The following is a 15,825-nucleotide window of genomic DNA, read 5'->3' as shown; positions in this document are numbered from 1 at the left end:
AGTCTGCACCCTGCGCTCCACTCGGCCAGCACAACTCCTGCTGAGCTCCAGAGCCCTGGATTTAAGGTACCTCCAGTTCGTTCGCCACCAGTGCATTTTAGTTTCGGCGTGCAATGTCTTGCAGTCTGATCCCATTGTGAGATCCAAGCGCCTCTGCTCTGGGCTGGGGCTGTGGAACATCTGCTCTACACCTGCAGCCTGGTGACTGTGCTCCATGTGGCAAGCCCTCCCAAAGCTGTCATATTCAGTTTCTTTCACGGATGGCAGGGTAGAGAGTGGCTGCAGTGCCCCCCGAGCGCCTGTGAGAGCCCAGCGATGGCGCAGACCTGTACTCAGCCCTAATTCAGGTCCCATTGCTGTGGCTGAAACAGAGCTCACATCTTATAGAAACGGTTGATATTGGTGTGAGCATTTCCAGCAGCGGAGAACCTAGCATGTTTTTGCCACCCTGTTGCAGCAGTTAATTGCTTGCAGTGTTGTGATGGAAATACCTTATTTTTCATCTTGTCTGTTCTTGATTTCCAGCAGCTGGATCTTTATTACAGCTTTGCTTGCTAGATTGAAAAAAATGACTGTTATTGACTTCCCATCCCCACAGTGGATGTTTGCTGGCTGTGACTTAATAACCCTCTGGCCTTCTGCATAGGCACTGAGGTGGAATGCTTTCCTCCCTTGCTCCAAGGTGGGCTGTCCCATCCTTACTGTTCTCACGGCTTCTACAGTTTGCGAGCACCCCCCTCATACAGGGAACATCTCATCACCATCCCTAATGTCGGCACCTAAGGAGGAGGAAGATGCTCTCCAGGCCAGTTTGTTCCTGCTTCACACAGCTGAGATCCTGGTCATCCTGTGTCCGCTGAGCTGTGCTGCCAGCTCAGGGCGCTGTTTGTCTGTTGGCTTTTGTCATGAATTCAGGCTATGAGAATGGAGTTTGGTGCCCGTTGAATACGGCTCGCTTTTTCAGGTCCTCACCATATCTGCTTATGGTAGAATGTACTGTGTTTTAATAGACTGAGCTTATCAGCAGACCTTACTCAAACTGCTCAGTTATTAATCCCTGATGTTTGTTATGTATTTCTCTCTTCACATTGTCGTGCAGACTTCAGTGGAAACGATTAATTCGCCTTCTGGAGTGAATGTAGACACTCACTAGCAAAGGGCCATGAACAACTCTCACAAGAAACAAACCTGTCTGGTGCTGTTCCAACATTTATAATTACTGCTGAGATATCATCAGCTGGGTAATGTAAAATCATTCAGCGGCACTGCATGAGTTTGTATCATTTGAGTTTTAATTCACGTGGGCCAGGCTGAGGTCTCTTAAGCGGTGCTGCTATACCCAGGCTATTCTAATTATCCACTAAAATTATTGTGCCAGAACAGATTGGCAGCTTGACGGGATCTGGCTTTGACAAGCCACACATTTATGTTCATAACAGCTTTAAGAACAGGATGTAAGTCAGGCCCTGCTCTGGCTCCTTGATGCTCCCCCTGCAGCTGCAATCAGCACACAGTGCCCGGTGCTGGGGGGATTGCTCCATCTGTGCTGGTGCAAAGGCATTTTCCTTCCAGGTCCCCAGCACTTCCCCAAGTCCCAATACTTACCTGAGTCCCAGCACTTGGAACAAATCCGAGTTGGAGGCCTGACTGCTCCTTCAGCAGCTCAGGAAGGCACTGGCAGGAGGCTGGGTGGGTTCAGGTGCTCAAGATGTGTGTCCCTTGCAGTCGCTGTGCTGGCTGCTCTGGCGTTCTGCACTGGGGGTATTTTATTAGGATGCAGTATGATTCTGTCCTTTTTTCCTGACTACCTCTGCTGTTTTCTCAGACAAGCCCAGGCGGGTTGCAGCCACGCTGCGGGTGTGAACTCGGGGCTGTGTGGTGCCAGCGCTGCGTTCTGAGGCTTCCTGAGCGCTGTGCTCCCTGCTGGCAGCCAAGCAGGGGACTGCCTGCTTCCAGTCAACTGTGCTTGGTTTCCTCCTTGGGAACCATGGGCTGGAGAAGTGTGGGGCAGACTTAGCCTGGCTTAGCTCATCCCAGGATAAAAGTGTAATGGGTCCTTCATTCCTGGTTTTTAGTTCTGTTTCCCTCCAAGTGGCTGCTGAATAAGAGCCACCACCAAAAAGGGGTTTGGCACAGGTAATGAATGAATGTAAGCCATGCTTTGCCTCTGAAGCTTTTCTCCATCTGGGAATGTCCGTGTTTCGGTAACCTGTGGAACGATGGCTCTGGGGAAGCAGAGGCACAGGGCTCCTCCGACAGGAACAGTGGGAACAGTGGTCACCCCCCTTCACTGCTCTCCAGCACGGAGGAGTTTGGTTTGTGACTGCAGTCACAGAGCCAGCTGGTTTGGTCGCTTGCTCTCTTCACTCAATTCATTTTAGAACTAAATAATTCAATTTTAAGAAGGAAAATGTGACATTTAAAGCAAACCATGTGTGTGTTTTATACAATGTGGGTTTTTTCTCCTGTTCCACCCTGATGGGCACTGATTATTCAGCTCTAGAAGACAGAGTTTGGTTTTTATTTCGTCCTTTAAGCTGGAGAGCTTTTCTTTCCCAGCAGCTCTCCCATTGCTGAAGGTCCAGTTCCAAGCACGGTCACGAGACGTGTTTTCTGCCTCACGTGGAGTCAGCCCGGAGCCTCCTTCCCCCGTTATCGCTAGGTGGTTTGGCAACAAGTGTTTGGTGCTCCTCTCCTTCTGCAGTGCTTGTTGAGAGCAAAACCCATGTGCAGCTTCCAGGGAGAGTGAGGCCATGCCCATCCCGGGAGCTCAGCTTTCTTGGGGGCATGGAGAGGAGCACATCAGGAGTTGGCCGGATCCTGGTGCTGCCTCAGACTTCTGGAGGAGGGAAACGGGAGGCTCAATGCTCTGGCTGGCCTGACACACGAGCAGCGATGCCTCAGGGATGTCACGCTGCGCTGCAGCCCGGCTTTCCTGTTGCTCTTTCTTATTTCTGTTTATCTTTTCTCCTCCTCTTTCCCAGAGCAGCCCGTCTGACCGGCTCATGCAGCAGATCATCTGCAGTGCATTGCTTAAAGATTAGCATTTTAAATTGATTTACAAAGCTGGATTTTAACTTGACATTTTTATGTTTTGCTGCTTATTTATCTAATTAGAGCTGAAAGGAAATTTGAGATAAGTACTGTGTAATGAGAGCACCAAAACCCCAAGGACAATTGGTTTGGTATTATATTCTCTGCTTGAATTAAACAAGACTCCGGGGAAGCAGCCGTGGAACCACCCGCTGGCTTTTAAAATGTATTTCCCATAATGTGTTTGTAGAGTAGTGACTGGGCTGGGCGGGCTTGGTTGCGGGGCAGCCGGCACTGTGGGAGCCCTGGGCAGGGAGAAGGCTTTTGTCTCAGTTGCATCCTGCTTCCACTCTGGCCTGGGATGGAACAATCCGACTTCAGCATCCAGGTACTGTGGCTTTTTCCCCTGGAAGGTGACCATCCACTGAGTTTATTTGCTTGCATTGCTTCCCTTCTTAGTTGCACATGAATAGTTGCTTGAATCGATCCGTCTTTTCTCTCTTTTCCCTGGTTCTTCCTCTCCAAGTGAGAGTTAATGTGAGACAGGTTGCAGCTGAGGATGTAAGTGAAACTTGTTATTTTCTGTATTAGCAAGCAAATGGATTTCTCTGCGCAGTATTTGCTCCCCTTTGTCAACACATGAGGTCTGCAATGCCGGGCACCCCTGAAGGCATAGCTGCTGCTGGCCATCAGTTTCCCTTTCCTCATAAGTACAAGTGATGGAGCTGGACGTCAAGAAGCCTAGAGTTTTTGTTGGTTTTAAGTCTCACACTAAGATGTGTTGTTTCCACAGCTCGCAAACTGAAGAAGCTGGGCAACCTGAAGACACAAGATGATGTGGAGGCAGCCAGCTCGTCCAGCCCCACTGAGGAGCAGGCTCCCAAGATGGTGATCACACACATTGATGGGTATGAGTGCCAGCCCATCTTCCTCAACGTCCTGGAGGCCATTGAGCCTGGCGTGGTGTGTGCTGGCCATGACAACAGCCAGCCAGACTCCTTCTCTAACCTGCTGACCAGCCTGAATGAGCTTGGGGAGAGGCAGCTTGTCTACGTGGTCAAATGGGCAAAGGCCTTGCCAGGTGAGGAAGGCAACTAAATTCCATCCCTTCCCTGGCACATTCCTAAGCCTCCCTACCTGGGAAGGGTTCAAAGAGGGTGATCTGCAGCCTGTGTCCCACCATCACTCAGTTCCTTGGGGAGCATCTTTGTGGGGTACATGTCTACGTAAGATCTAGATCAAGTGTGCTGCTGCAGTATCAGATTTGTCTCTTTTGGGTGTCTGGTTGACAGAAGACGTGACTAGGGGTGACAAAGCGTGGAGAAACTTGCACTTTTGGATCTGTTCCCCCAGACAACGCCCAGCACACAGCGATGTGTGGGCATGCTGGTCAGGGCTCAGGGTCCTGCTTTCCTCCTGCTCTCCCAGTGGGGATTTGCTCCACCTGTGGAACTGTGTCCACCAGACCTGCAGGAGTCTTCCCTAACCTAGTGTTGGCCCCATTCCGTAACCTGCATGTTCTGGTGACAAAGGTGAATTCCCTGGGTGGATCAGAAGCATCCCACTTCATGGTGTGAAAGTGAGATTGGGGAACAGGGCGGAAAGGAGCGTGAGGGGTAGGAGGGATCTTTCCTCACTGTTGCTGTGTTTTACACACCGTTTGATTAGAAAATAGCAAAAGGGAGGTACAAAATCCCAGAGGGCTTCTTTCTGCAGCCCTCTCCTCAGGCCAGAGGATCCCTTTTGGAGCCCAGCTCTGTGACATGGGCGTGCTGGGGTGGGATGCTGCCTGGCTGCCCTCCCCATCCTGCCAGTGCAGCGCCGGTGCTGGCCTGGCCGTTAACATCACTGCGCCTGGAGCGAGAGGCAAAGCCGATTTGTTTCCTCGGCTTTCTCCAGTGTTTCCTGCCAGCACCAGGGTTTAACAACAATAACCACAAAGTTCCCGCTTGGTCATTCTCCCGATGTTTTCCGGGGAAGGAACAGACTGGTGTGGTGCTGGTGGCTGCGCGGTGCCCTGGCTGGGACAGCAGCCCGCAGCGAGGCCGGCTCTGCTGCTGGAGCTGGCTGGGAGCGGTGGCTGTGCCAGGGCGCTGCCCTCCCCTGCCCACACAGCAGCCACCTTGCTTTTTGGGTAGCCCTGCAAAATCCCACCCTTAGCCAGAGGTAGTTTGGTATATATAATTTATGTAAATGATGTTTTGTTTAATAAAGTGAGTGTTTCCAGCTCCCAGTTCTGCAGGGCACCGGAGAGGGGCGATGCGGGTGGATGCATGCAGTGGGAGAAGCAATGGAAACAAAACCCAGGCAATTAATAATAGTGGGATGTGGTTGTTTTTGTCGGTTGGAAAGCTCCTCACAGGGTCTGCTTTGAGCTGGAGGCTGTTTAACAAGCTCTGTGGCTAGTGAGGTGCGGTGGGAGCATGTGGAGGGCTTGGACCAGTGCCGAGGCTGATGCTGAGCAGCCCGTGTTTTGGGTGCCAAGAAGCAAACCTCGTGATGCCCCCTGCCCTGCATCCACTGTCAGCTCCTGCTGGAAGGGCTACGTGGGCTTTGGGAGTCTGCCATAAGGGTGGAAATGCTGCTCCACAGTCCCCTTTCCACATTAACGAAGCAGATCGGGCACAAGCATTGCCTGAGCAGCCCTGCCTGTCGGTGCAGATACAGATCAGTGCAAAGGGGCAGAGGTTTTCTTTTTAATGAGTGCTGCCAGTGAAAGGAGAGAAACTCACACGTGGAAGAGAGGCAGCCTCAGCCTGATCATGCTGGTGATAGTTTGATATCAGTTAATGGGAGATGATTGACCTGGCATCCTGCATTAACATCAGCAGTACAGCAGGAGCGATTAACATGCAGCAAGGTGTTGCTGTGCCCCTTCCAGTGAGGGCTCAGAGATACCTAGAAACAAGGCTGCACCAGGCAGGAGCATTTCTGAATCCCACGTGCATGCAGCAGCAAAATCAGCCTCCGTCCAGGAGAGAAAATGTGATGCATGGCTCTTGGGAGCCTACACTATTGGAATTCTGCAGAGGAGAAGGCAGAACCAGACTGTCATTTCCCTGTAAAGGAAAGAGTAAATAAGCATGGCTTGTCAAAGCTGCTGAAGCAAAGAATGACAAATCAGATTAGATCCCTAAAATCCATCCACTTGGGAATGAGTGAAAGGAGCATCGGTTTTCCCTTTTCCATGCATGTAAACTCAATGAGGGTGTTGCAGTTAATTTAGATCAGCAGGAGGCAGTTCAAGGCAGTGGTCACTGTGAATGGCTTAGATTTTACTGGGCAGTGTGTTCATCTCTGACCATATTTACTGGGCAAATAGGAAGATTTTTATAGCATCCAGTACTGTAATTAAATGTGGAAATCTAAGCTGTGTCCTAGAGATGAGTTTGACTGACTTGATGAAGCTGTGAGCTGCCCAGATGCCTGTCTGTACTCACAGGCTGATCTTGGGGTTGTGATGTGGTTGCAGAGCACGTGGCACAGTAGGACTCAGTGGGCCTGGGCAGCTGATTAGTGCCAGTAACGAGGGTTGTGCAGGGTGAGCCGGGTGCTGGACCTGCTTGGCACCTGTACTTGGATGTACGTCCTACGGGACATAGAATGTCGCTGAATCCCATCCCGCTCTATCTTTTCCTGCCTGTTGCAGAATGGTGCTTGTTCATCTTACCATATCTAGCAAAGACTTCAAGTACAGTTTGTGAAGATCTTTGTGACTCTAAGGGGGAAGATGTCTTTAATTACCACTTGTTGCCGCCTTCCTTTAAAAGGCTTTGCTGCTTCTGTTTTCCTTGTCCCCTCCTAGTGTCTGGGGACCCCCGTTCTCCCCTTCCAGTTGCAGTCCTGTGCTGTGGCTGCTGATCGCCTGCTGGGGTGTGAGCCCCTGGCTGTGGCAGGGAGGTTGGGCTGGGGACCACCTCGTCCTGACAGGAGCACTGCAGGAGAACCAGAGTCTGCAGGGAAACAGTCCTGCTCACTGCAGGAACCCAGCATTAGTTTGAACATCCCTCTCTCATTTTTCAATAGGATTTCGCAATCTGCATGTGGAAGACCAGATGTCCATAATCCAGTACTCTTGGATGGGCCTGATGGTTTTTGCTATGGGCTGGAGATCTTTCACCAATGTCAACTCCAGGATGCTTTACTTTGCTCCTGATTTGGTCTTCAATGAGTAAGTGTGAAGTAACAGCAGCTAATGTGCTTCAGCTGGGGCTGGCTCTCTGGCTGAGATGGGAGCAAGATGAAATACTTGCTTTACTACCTGCCTCTGAAATGGGTAACAGTGCTCTCAGAGCTGACCCACAAAGCACAGATAGGCCCTGCTTTTCCCCTCTGATTACTTCGTGGTGATCTCCAGGAGACTATGGAGAACTGCAATGTTGCTCCTGGCCCTTCTTCCCTTTCCCTCAACCTTGCCATGGATTTGGCTTCCATCAGGCCACAGCAAGTGCTGGTGCAGGGTGTGAGGGGCCAGTTCCTGCTGGATTCTCTCTGATATACCATCAGCATAGAGCTGGGAGGGTTTGTTAACACCAAAGTAGAAATGTTTAAAACCAAGAACTCAGCACAGCAGCCAGGAAACCCACACCTGTCTCTGAGAGCTTCAAGCTCCTCTGTATCCCTTGCAGATCACCATGTGTGGGGAATCCCTGCAGCTGTTTTTCAGGAAGGCCGGGGGTCAGATGAACCCTGCATATCCCACGTAGTCACACATTTCCAGACAAGAAGGACTACCCATGGGCATTTTGGAATATGTTCCTCTCCTGCCGGCATCCCCTGAGAGGATCACGGTCTTGGTGGGGATGTACCTGGGAAGGCTGGGTTGGGCAGAGCTTGTCCTCCCCACGCATTACAGAGGCCAGCCTTTCATCTCCTGTTGTGCATTCTGCATCTCCTTCTGCCAGGTACCGGATGCACAAATCCAGAATGTACAGCCAGTGTGTCAGGATGCGACACCTCTCTCAGGAGTTTGGGTGGCTTCAGATCACTCCCCAGGAGTTTCTCTGCATGAAGGCTCTACTCTTCTTCAGTATTAGTGAGTACTTGCATTCTTTCCTCAATGGCTCTCGGGCTGCCAGATGCTGTATTGCCCTACAGGTGTCCGATGCTTTCCCTGTGCATGCACTTGTACTTCCCAAGGCATGGCTGTGGATGTTCTCTCTGATGCAAGCTGAGCTGCTTGGACAGCAAGCTGCTAAGCATAAGGATGCCCCCTCAGCTGTCCCACCCCACCTCTGTATGCTGCAGCATTTCTCCTGCAAGAGGTTGCTCCTCAGCCCAGCTGCTGGCACTGTGGGATCTCCGAGCATCGCTGCTGGGCAGGAAAACAGCGCTGCGGTTTGTTACCCAACTCAATATTATAATGAGTGCTGACCGAGGGTCCTTGGGTTAGCAGCAGTCCAACAGCTGATCAGGGAGGGCCGTAGTGATGTGGAGATGGTGGGCAGATCTTTCCACTGGCTGCTTCTTCAGCCTCCTCTTGCTTTTCTATTCTCCCCCATCTCTGGGTAACTCTTACTGTTTCCTTCCCATGTTCCGTCCAGTTCCAGTGGATGGCCTGAAGAACCAGAAGCTCTTTGATGAACTTCGAATGAATTACATTAAGGAACTTGACCGTATCATCGCTTGCAAGAGGAAGAATCCCACCTCCTGCTCTCGGCGATTTTACCAGCTCACCAAGGTCCTGGACTCCGTGCATCCTGTAAGAGTGGGCTGTGAAATATTTATCTGTACACATAAGAAATGAAATAAGGAAGAACGTTTTTACAGTGAGAATGATCACTTACTGGCACAAACCTCCCCAGGGTGGTGCTAGTCCCCGTTGCTGGAGGTTTTTGGGGCAGGATGGGACAGGGCGCTAAGGAGTCTCATCCAGGCTCCCTTTCCCAGGGAAGGTTGGATGAGGTGACTTTTTGAGGTCCTGTCCAACCTGTGCTGTTCGGCTCTTGTGCCTGGGCTTTGGGGCTTCCTTTCTCTAGCAATGAAAAGTTCTATGTAGACGATACTTTTCTATTGTCAGCCTAGCAGAACAGCTCAAAATCTCAGTGGCCCCAGAGAATCTTCTCTGATTCCAGCAGTGAAAACGAATTCTCTGCACTGGTGAAAGGTGAGCTGGGCTTGCCTCTTCCCTGGGGCTCAGCTCCATGCCAATACAGTTTACAGGTCTACAACAAAAAGCAATTCTTAACAAGTAAAGTCAGCAGCATCTGCGTGCAGTAAGCCAAGTTTCTGTAGGAGTGAGAAAGTGCCATTTTTGCCCATCCCTGTTTTTGTGGGTCTTGGTGAGGCAAAGAGCCACGGCAAAACGCATGAGATGTTCCCAGGCTGGGTTGTTCTCTCCCCCATCCTTGGGATGCTTACCTGCCAGCCTATAAGTGCTGGCGAGCAGTGACAGCCAGACAGCAAACAGCTCCCATGGCAGCAGGATCCAGCCCTGCCCTGCTGAGCCTGCTGGTGGCTGCTCGGTATCTTTCTGGGCTGGCCAGGGACTTCTTCCTTAACAAACTTTCTTCCTTTCCCAGATTGCCAAGGATCTGCATCAGTTTACGTTTGACCTCTTAATTAAGGCGCATATGGTGAGCGTGGACTACCCTGAAATGATGGCTGAGATCATCTCTGTGCAGGTCCCTAAGATCCTGTCTGGAAAAGTCAAGCCTATCTACTTCCACGCACAGTGATCTGCCAGAGGGGCCACCCTGTTCTGCCACCCCCATTTCAGCTGTCTCCTGCCTGTTGTCTCTGCACTAGTGCACTGCAGTGCCTTGGGGAATCTCCTCTGCAGAGGCGGCGGGCTGAGAAGATGAACAGTAATGATGAATGCCTGCTGGGGTTCCTGAGATTTCTGTTTTTCCTGCGGTACCTCCAGACCTAACTGTTGCTTCTGCCTCGGTTTGGCTGGTTTGCTGGGCTGGGACAGGGGATGGTGGCACAGGGGCAGTGGCACCAGGTTTGCACTCTCTCACTTGTGTTTTTCTACAGTGACTTTTAGTGGCCCAGGCCCATGGGAGATTGGAAGAAATGCCAGCAGTTGTTGGATTTGGGTCTTTTTAAAACCAGCACAAGACAAGAAGCGTGTTATGCCTCTGCGCTTCGTTGCGGGTTAGGTTCCTGGCCTCCTTTGGGACTTTTTATTTGCATCACGGTGCTGGGAAGCTGATGAGTTAAAACACTGCAGCAGAGAAACAGCGAAGAGTTGGGGGCCAAAATGAATTTGCAGCTTGATGAATTTACAGGACCTGCTGCTGGTTGAAAAAGCTGCTGTGCTGCTGCATGGGCTGTGCTCTGACAGCATCCCTCTGCTGTCTGCAACCCCGCAGCCCTGCCTGGGCAGCAGAGCCAGCGAGCATCACTACTAGGGGATGGAGCATTACGGGGCTGCCAGCAAAAGAGCTGGAGGAGACAATGACCTTCAGAAATCCCCAAAGATGGTGGCTGGCTGCTGTTTTCCACCTGGGATGTTTTCCAGCAGATGTTTCAGCTGGATCTGGGTCTGCCCTGCAGATGCCAGGGTGCTCAGCAGTCACATTCTCATCCTTGACAACTGTTGCTCCTCCAACACAGCCGTACCCACCTCCTCAAGTGCCTGATGTCCTTGGTCCTCTCACTCTCCCCTTCTCCTGTGGGCACCTGCAGCCCCTGCCCAGCCCCTCCCCAGCTCTGCTCCCACTGAGTATGCGCAGACCTTGTGTTCTCAGCTACGCAACTTCTTTGCCATTTGTCCAAGCTTCACTTTCCAATGCCAGCAGACAAGTGTCCCGGGAGCGCAGCCATGGGCCAGGCTCTGCAGGACCTGCAAGGCCACAGCACCGTTAATCCTGGCCTCTGGGAGGCAGCTGTGGGAACTGGCTGTGCCACAGCACTCCAGGGACTTGGAAAGGAAATGCTGAAGAGACCTTATACTCTTCCCAGCGTTGCAGATGGCTCCTGCTAATTGCAGTGACTGTAGCCCCGGGGGAAACACTGCCTCACATGCACCATCCCTCGTGTGCTGTTCTACGCGCACCGTCCCACGCCCGCTGCCTGTCCCCAGCAGCTCCAGGTGGCACAGCCCATGCCCAGGCTGATGCAGCTCTGCCGCGAGGACGGATAAATGCACCCAGGCTAACGTGGACTTTCAGTCCCCAACCAGTAAACAGCAGCGATGCATGGGGCTGTAGCTGCTGGTGACTCCCAGCAGCCAGAAACCTCTGGGAAAAGCAGGATGTTTTTTCAGGCAGTTTATACCTCAAGTTCAGGAAGAAACGCAGGCCCACCCGACGTGTATTCAGATTTCTTTATTTGGTGGGCTCTGCTTCCCACAAAGTGGCCAAGCCTATGTTTGCTGTGGCATTTTGGTTCCCCACTTCCCACGCAACCATGAGCCCATGAAAACCGCCTGGTCAGACCTGTTGAGCACGACGTGTACAGGCTCTTGCCAGGACAGTGCTCCTCACGAGGGGCTGTGACGCGGTCTGGCTTCACCGACACCGTCAAAGGCTCCATGTGCTGGTGCAGGCGAATGGTAGGTCCTGCTCTGTCACCTGCGGTTGCCTGGGTTCTCGCTGGGGTGGTGCCTGCCCGCAGCACGGATAAGATCCTCCAGCACAGAGACACCAACAGGCGTGAAGCAAGTGCCAGTTGGGAGAGGTGAACTGGATCAGACATGTGCAACCCTGCCTCACACCACCTACTCATGTTTGTCACCTCCCTTCAAAAGAGCAGAGAGGGAGGTTTAGTCCAATCGCTGCCTCGTATACATCGTGCAGAAAATGGTGCCAATGCCGCTGCTCAGACTGGCTGCGACTGAGCGGCACGGTCAGCTCTGCAGGCAGAGGTCCTCGTGGTTCCCAGCAAGCTCTCGGCGAGTAAAACCACTTCATTTTCCTGATACTTTAAAGTCACACTATGGGATTTTCTGTAAGGGAAGGAGTAGGGGGAAAAGCCCAGAACTCTTGAAGGGGAAGATCTCTTGTTACAGTAATGGGTACTGGATTTTCCTCCTCTGCAGATCTGACTGATGTCGCTGTTCCTCCTGAAATCCATCCATGTAGGCAGAAACAGAATCCAGAGGTATTCCTGAATGCCAGCCAACAGGCTGGTGTTCTCAATAGCTTTTCCTGTTTCAGAGGGCTTTGAACATTGTAAATGCTGATACGATCTACTGATGTTGATAAATGAGCCTGTACGAGAATCCTGTGGCTGCGCTCCTCTCTTCTGGAACATTTCCCATCTGCCAGCAGACGAATGCGCTGAACAACTGGGCTGGTGGTTCCCAGATTTCTGTGGTCGCCAGAGGATGTTTGTGAGTGCGCTGAGTAGCTCCTTTGGAGAGTTCTGTGTTCTGCACACGGTCCTGTCCACAAAGATTTCTTGAGTTACTGTTGGGTCCTTTTCTGCTGGGAGATGGGGAGGAAAGCAAACCTGGCAGGGATTTGCATGCACTGCTTTGCTGCTGGAAGCACAGTGTGAATGAGCAATGGTTTGGAAGGGGATGCCGCTGATGTGTTGCCTGCCAGATGCGTGCAGCTCCCGTGTGCACAGCCTCTCCCGGTGCAGATGCATTTGGAAGGGAGCAGGAGCTCACAGGGAGTCCTGACGGCCCACGGGGCAAGGGAACCGTCTGGCTGCTGCTGCCAGCAGGTCCCTCGAGCCCCTCTGCATGGCCGGGCGCTGGCGTTCTGTTCTCTCTCTCTCTCTCTCCATCACAAAACTAAACTTCTTCGGTGTTGTATTCAAAAACTGACTTTAAATGACATTGTGAGAGGCATGAGTGGAGGAGGGGAGAGCCTGGATCTCTGGCCCCTGCGGGGTTGCTGGGAGAGCTCACACCGGTCCCTGTTCATTCTCGTGGGCTGCTGCAGGAACTGGGGCAAAGAGAGCCTTCAGAAATACCAAAGTTTAGGTCCTGCCAGACAGCTTTGTCCTTCATGTTTTCTTCTGCATTTTCTTCTCTACTTTTGCTTTAATTAATCAAGGAGGATTTCCCCATCTTCACCAGAAGTCCCTGAACGTCCCTTGGGCTGGCCAAGCCCTGGGAGAGGGGACCCCTCAGCATCGCTGCCTTGTGGAGCTGGGGCACAGGCCACTTCCACGTCCCCCTTCGGTCCCTCGGCGCTGGTTTCTCTGGGATGTGCGGGTGTTTGTGCTGATCTGGGTGACGGCCCAGGCCATCAGCTCCCCTGCAGGCAGCAGGTGGGAGACAAGGAAACACATGTTGGCATCGGCTGGGGAGCAGCATTTTTGCATAGAAGGGTACAGTTTCATGAGAAAGGGTGTGAACTGACGGTGCCCTTAGTGCAGGAGGAACTCTTCCTCAATCCTACATAATGCCAGAAGAAGGGGTGGTGCGGTTGCGTGCCTGAGCAGGCAGAGTCCTGGGCCAGCAACTGCAAACCCTCGCCCGGCTTCACCCACTTGGCTCCTGGCAGCATCACCGCAGGCAGCAGGAGCTTCACGTGGCAAGGGTAAGAGCTAAACCAGAGCCTTGAGCATCACAGGCTGCACAGCCAGGTGAGCACGGGCTGGCTCAGCGCTGCCCAGGGACCCTTTGCCACCGTGTGCTCCTTCCCATCTTGTTGCCCTGGCCTGGGCCGTGCCGGTAGGGTCATTGCCACGGTCCATCGGGATGCTGAGGTGGTACCCGGGGCCCGAGCTCCCCGTGGCTCTGCGTGCTGAGCTCTCGCCTGCATCTTTCAATCACGTAACGTATGTTAAACAACACACACATATATACATTAAAGGCACCCGTTTTGTATCGCTGAGGATAACTATTTACTGTAGTGCTCTAATGTAGTGCTCTAAGGGTTCCTTTTCTGAGTGCACACTGATTGCAATGAAATACTCTTCAAGAGATGAGTCGCTATGTGCCAGTATTAATGGAAACTTTGAATTTAATCATTTTTTTCTGGTTAGGTACTGCCCAGTTTTCAAAGGTCTGTCTTTCATGGCATGAATGGAGCGTACACTGCCATAGTCTGGTGGCAGTATCCGTTTCTCCAGCTTTCTTGTAGCTGTTTCTGGTTAGACAGGAATACTATTTGCACTTGGGGGACGGCGGAGTGTCCTTTATTTCTGCCCACTTTGACTGCACAAAGTGTCCTTGCACTTCAGGGCAGAATCCTGGAATTACAGAGTGGAAACTATTTTGTAACTGTTTCAAGGTAGATTTTTAGAGGCATAGAATCCTTTCTTGTACCATAACGACTGGCCGATTTGTGGTCTGCATCATCATATCCTGTGACAGAGACCTGGGAGCTGGCACTGGGTCCCTGCACCGCGTGGCTGGGACGGGGGGTGCAGCCCCAGGGCGCTGTGGATGGGTGCTTGCTGCAAGCTCCGGGCGTCACCAGGCACTGGGGATGGAAGCTGGCTGCGAGCTTTGGGCATGGCCGGGCCCTGGGGATGGAAACCTGCTGAAGCCTTGGATGTGACCAGGCGCTGGGGACGGATGCTTAATGCGAGCTTCGGGCATGGCCGGGTGCTGGGGGTGGATGCTTGCTGGGGGTTCTGGGCACGGTGAGCAGCCTGTGTGGATGTGGGAGGAATGACACGGGCTGCAGTCCTGCCTCCACTCGCTCACCTGCTCCCAGGCAGCACGGAGGGGCTTCTCCTCCTTTCCTTTTAAAATGGCAGGGGATCCTGCCCTTGTGAGTCAAAATATCTGCACCACACATAAAACCACAGCACATTTATAGTAAGCTGCTCTCTGTGCCGAGTATTTTGTGTTCTGTGGCGATTTTATGCTGGTTTTATTTGTTAACATGTCTCTGTAATAGAAGGAGTTCTCTGTATTATTGTATTTTCTTTGTAATAAGCCAAAAAGCTCATTGCTGGTGCCTTTTTTTTGCCTGGGGAGGACTCCCAGTGTATTCATGGAGATAGCAAATTGTACTGTTTGCAGCTGCTTGTTTTGTCGTAGCTGTCATGGAAAAGCCGCGGGACTGCTGAGAGAGAAAGAGCCCACAGCCTATGGGCTGGGCAGAGGGACCTTCAGGTACCACGATGTGCTGTTTCCTTAGGTCTGGTTCCAAGACACGTGGTTCCAAGGCGAGGGCTGAGCTTTCTGCTTCCTGCGTGTGGCATGGGAAAGGCTTTGCGCTGCCTCAGGGGGGCTTTGCCGCTGCGTTGCAGTACTTTGCGAGATGTGCAATGAGGGGGATGCAAACACAAATCATTTTAGTAGGGTTCAGCTGTATTACGGTGACAGCCCTGTAGTCTTTTCAGGTGCCTGTCAGAAATGTCAGTGTTTTGCCTAGACTGAGAGTACCCGAGGTCACATTGTGCTCCTCGCGAAGGACTTGAGTTGGATGGTCACCAGCGCTCTATTTTTTGATAATTTGAACTATGATCTGGCCCTGAATAAGGAAAACAGAGACATTCAATGTTACGATGCCGTTGAGCCTGGAGAGCAGCGATGCCTGCTGCCTTGAGCAGCGAGACGCGGTGGAGGATGCCCAGGAGATGACCGTGACGCGGAAGTCGCCGTGTGGGACTGAAGGACGTTTACCCTCGTAACCAACAAAAGGAGCCGGTCTGGCACCCAGGATCAAGGCAAACCAATCACACTACGCAAGGTGAAATGGAACTGCTCTCTCTTTGACCGTTCTGGCCCCCGCTTGGGTCCCCCGCCAGCCCTCAGCCTGCGCTCTAGGCAGGGCAGAGCCTCGTGCTTGGTGTTCAGCAGTTTTTGTAACGTTACGATCTGTTGTTGTTCTCAGTACAATAAAGGCAGAATCTTGTTTGTTGGAACACTGCTCTGCGCGTGTATGTGGCTTTTGTTCCAGTTACGTGCACGGAAACCGCTCTCTGGCGTGG

The 15,825-nt window shown here is 52.2% G+C and overlaps 1 protein-coding gene across 1 annotated transcript in view; it reads left to right on the top strand.

Annotated features, from left to right (window-relative positions):
- The window catches only part of AR (androgen receptor), a 40,747-nt gene extending 29,754 nt beyond the window's left edge, over window positions 1–10,993 (top strand). Inside the window, exons 4-8 of the mRNA XM_069867353.1 lie at window positions 3,827–4,114; window positions 7,060–7,204; window positions 7,938–8,068; window positions 8,577–8,734; window positions 9,555–10,993. Of these exons, the coding sequence (XP_069723454.1) occupies window positions 3,827–4,114; window positions 7,060–7,204; window positions 7,938–8,068; window positions 8,577–8,734; window positions 9,555–9,710 (878 nt within the window). The 3' untranslated portion in view covers window positions 9,711–10,993. The remainder of the gene's footprint in view (window positions 1–3,826; window positions 4,115–7,059; window positions 7,205–7,937; window positions 8,069–8,576; window positions 8,735–9,554) is intronic.
- Window positions 10,994–15,825: the final 4,832 nt, after the last annotated feature.

The sequence above is a fragment of the Phaenicophaeus curvirostris genome, chromosome 13 (genome assembly GCF_032191515.1).
Source record: "Phaenicophaeus curvirostris isolate KB17595 chromosome 13, BPBGC_Pcur_1.0, whole genome shotgun sequence".
NCBI lineage: Eukaryota > Metazoa > Chordata > Aves > Cuculiformes > Cuculidae > Phaenicophaeus > Phaenicophaeus curvirostris.
The sequence above is the reverse complement of the archived record's forward strand: the minus strand, read 5'-3'. Positions and strand labels throughout refer to the sequence as shown.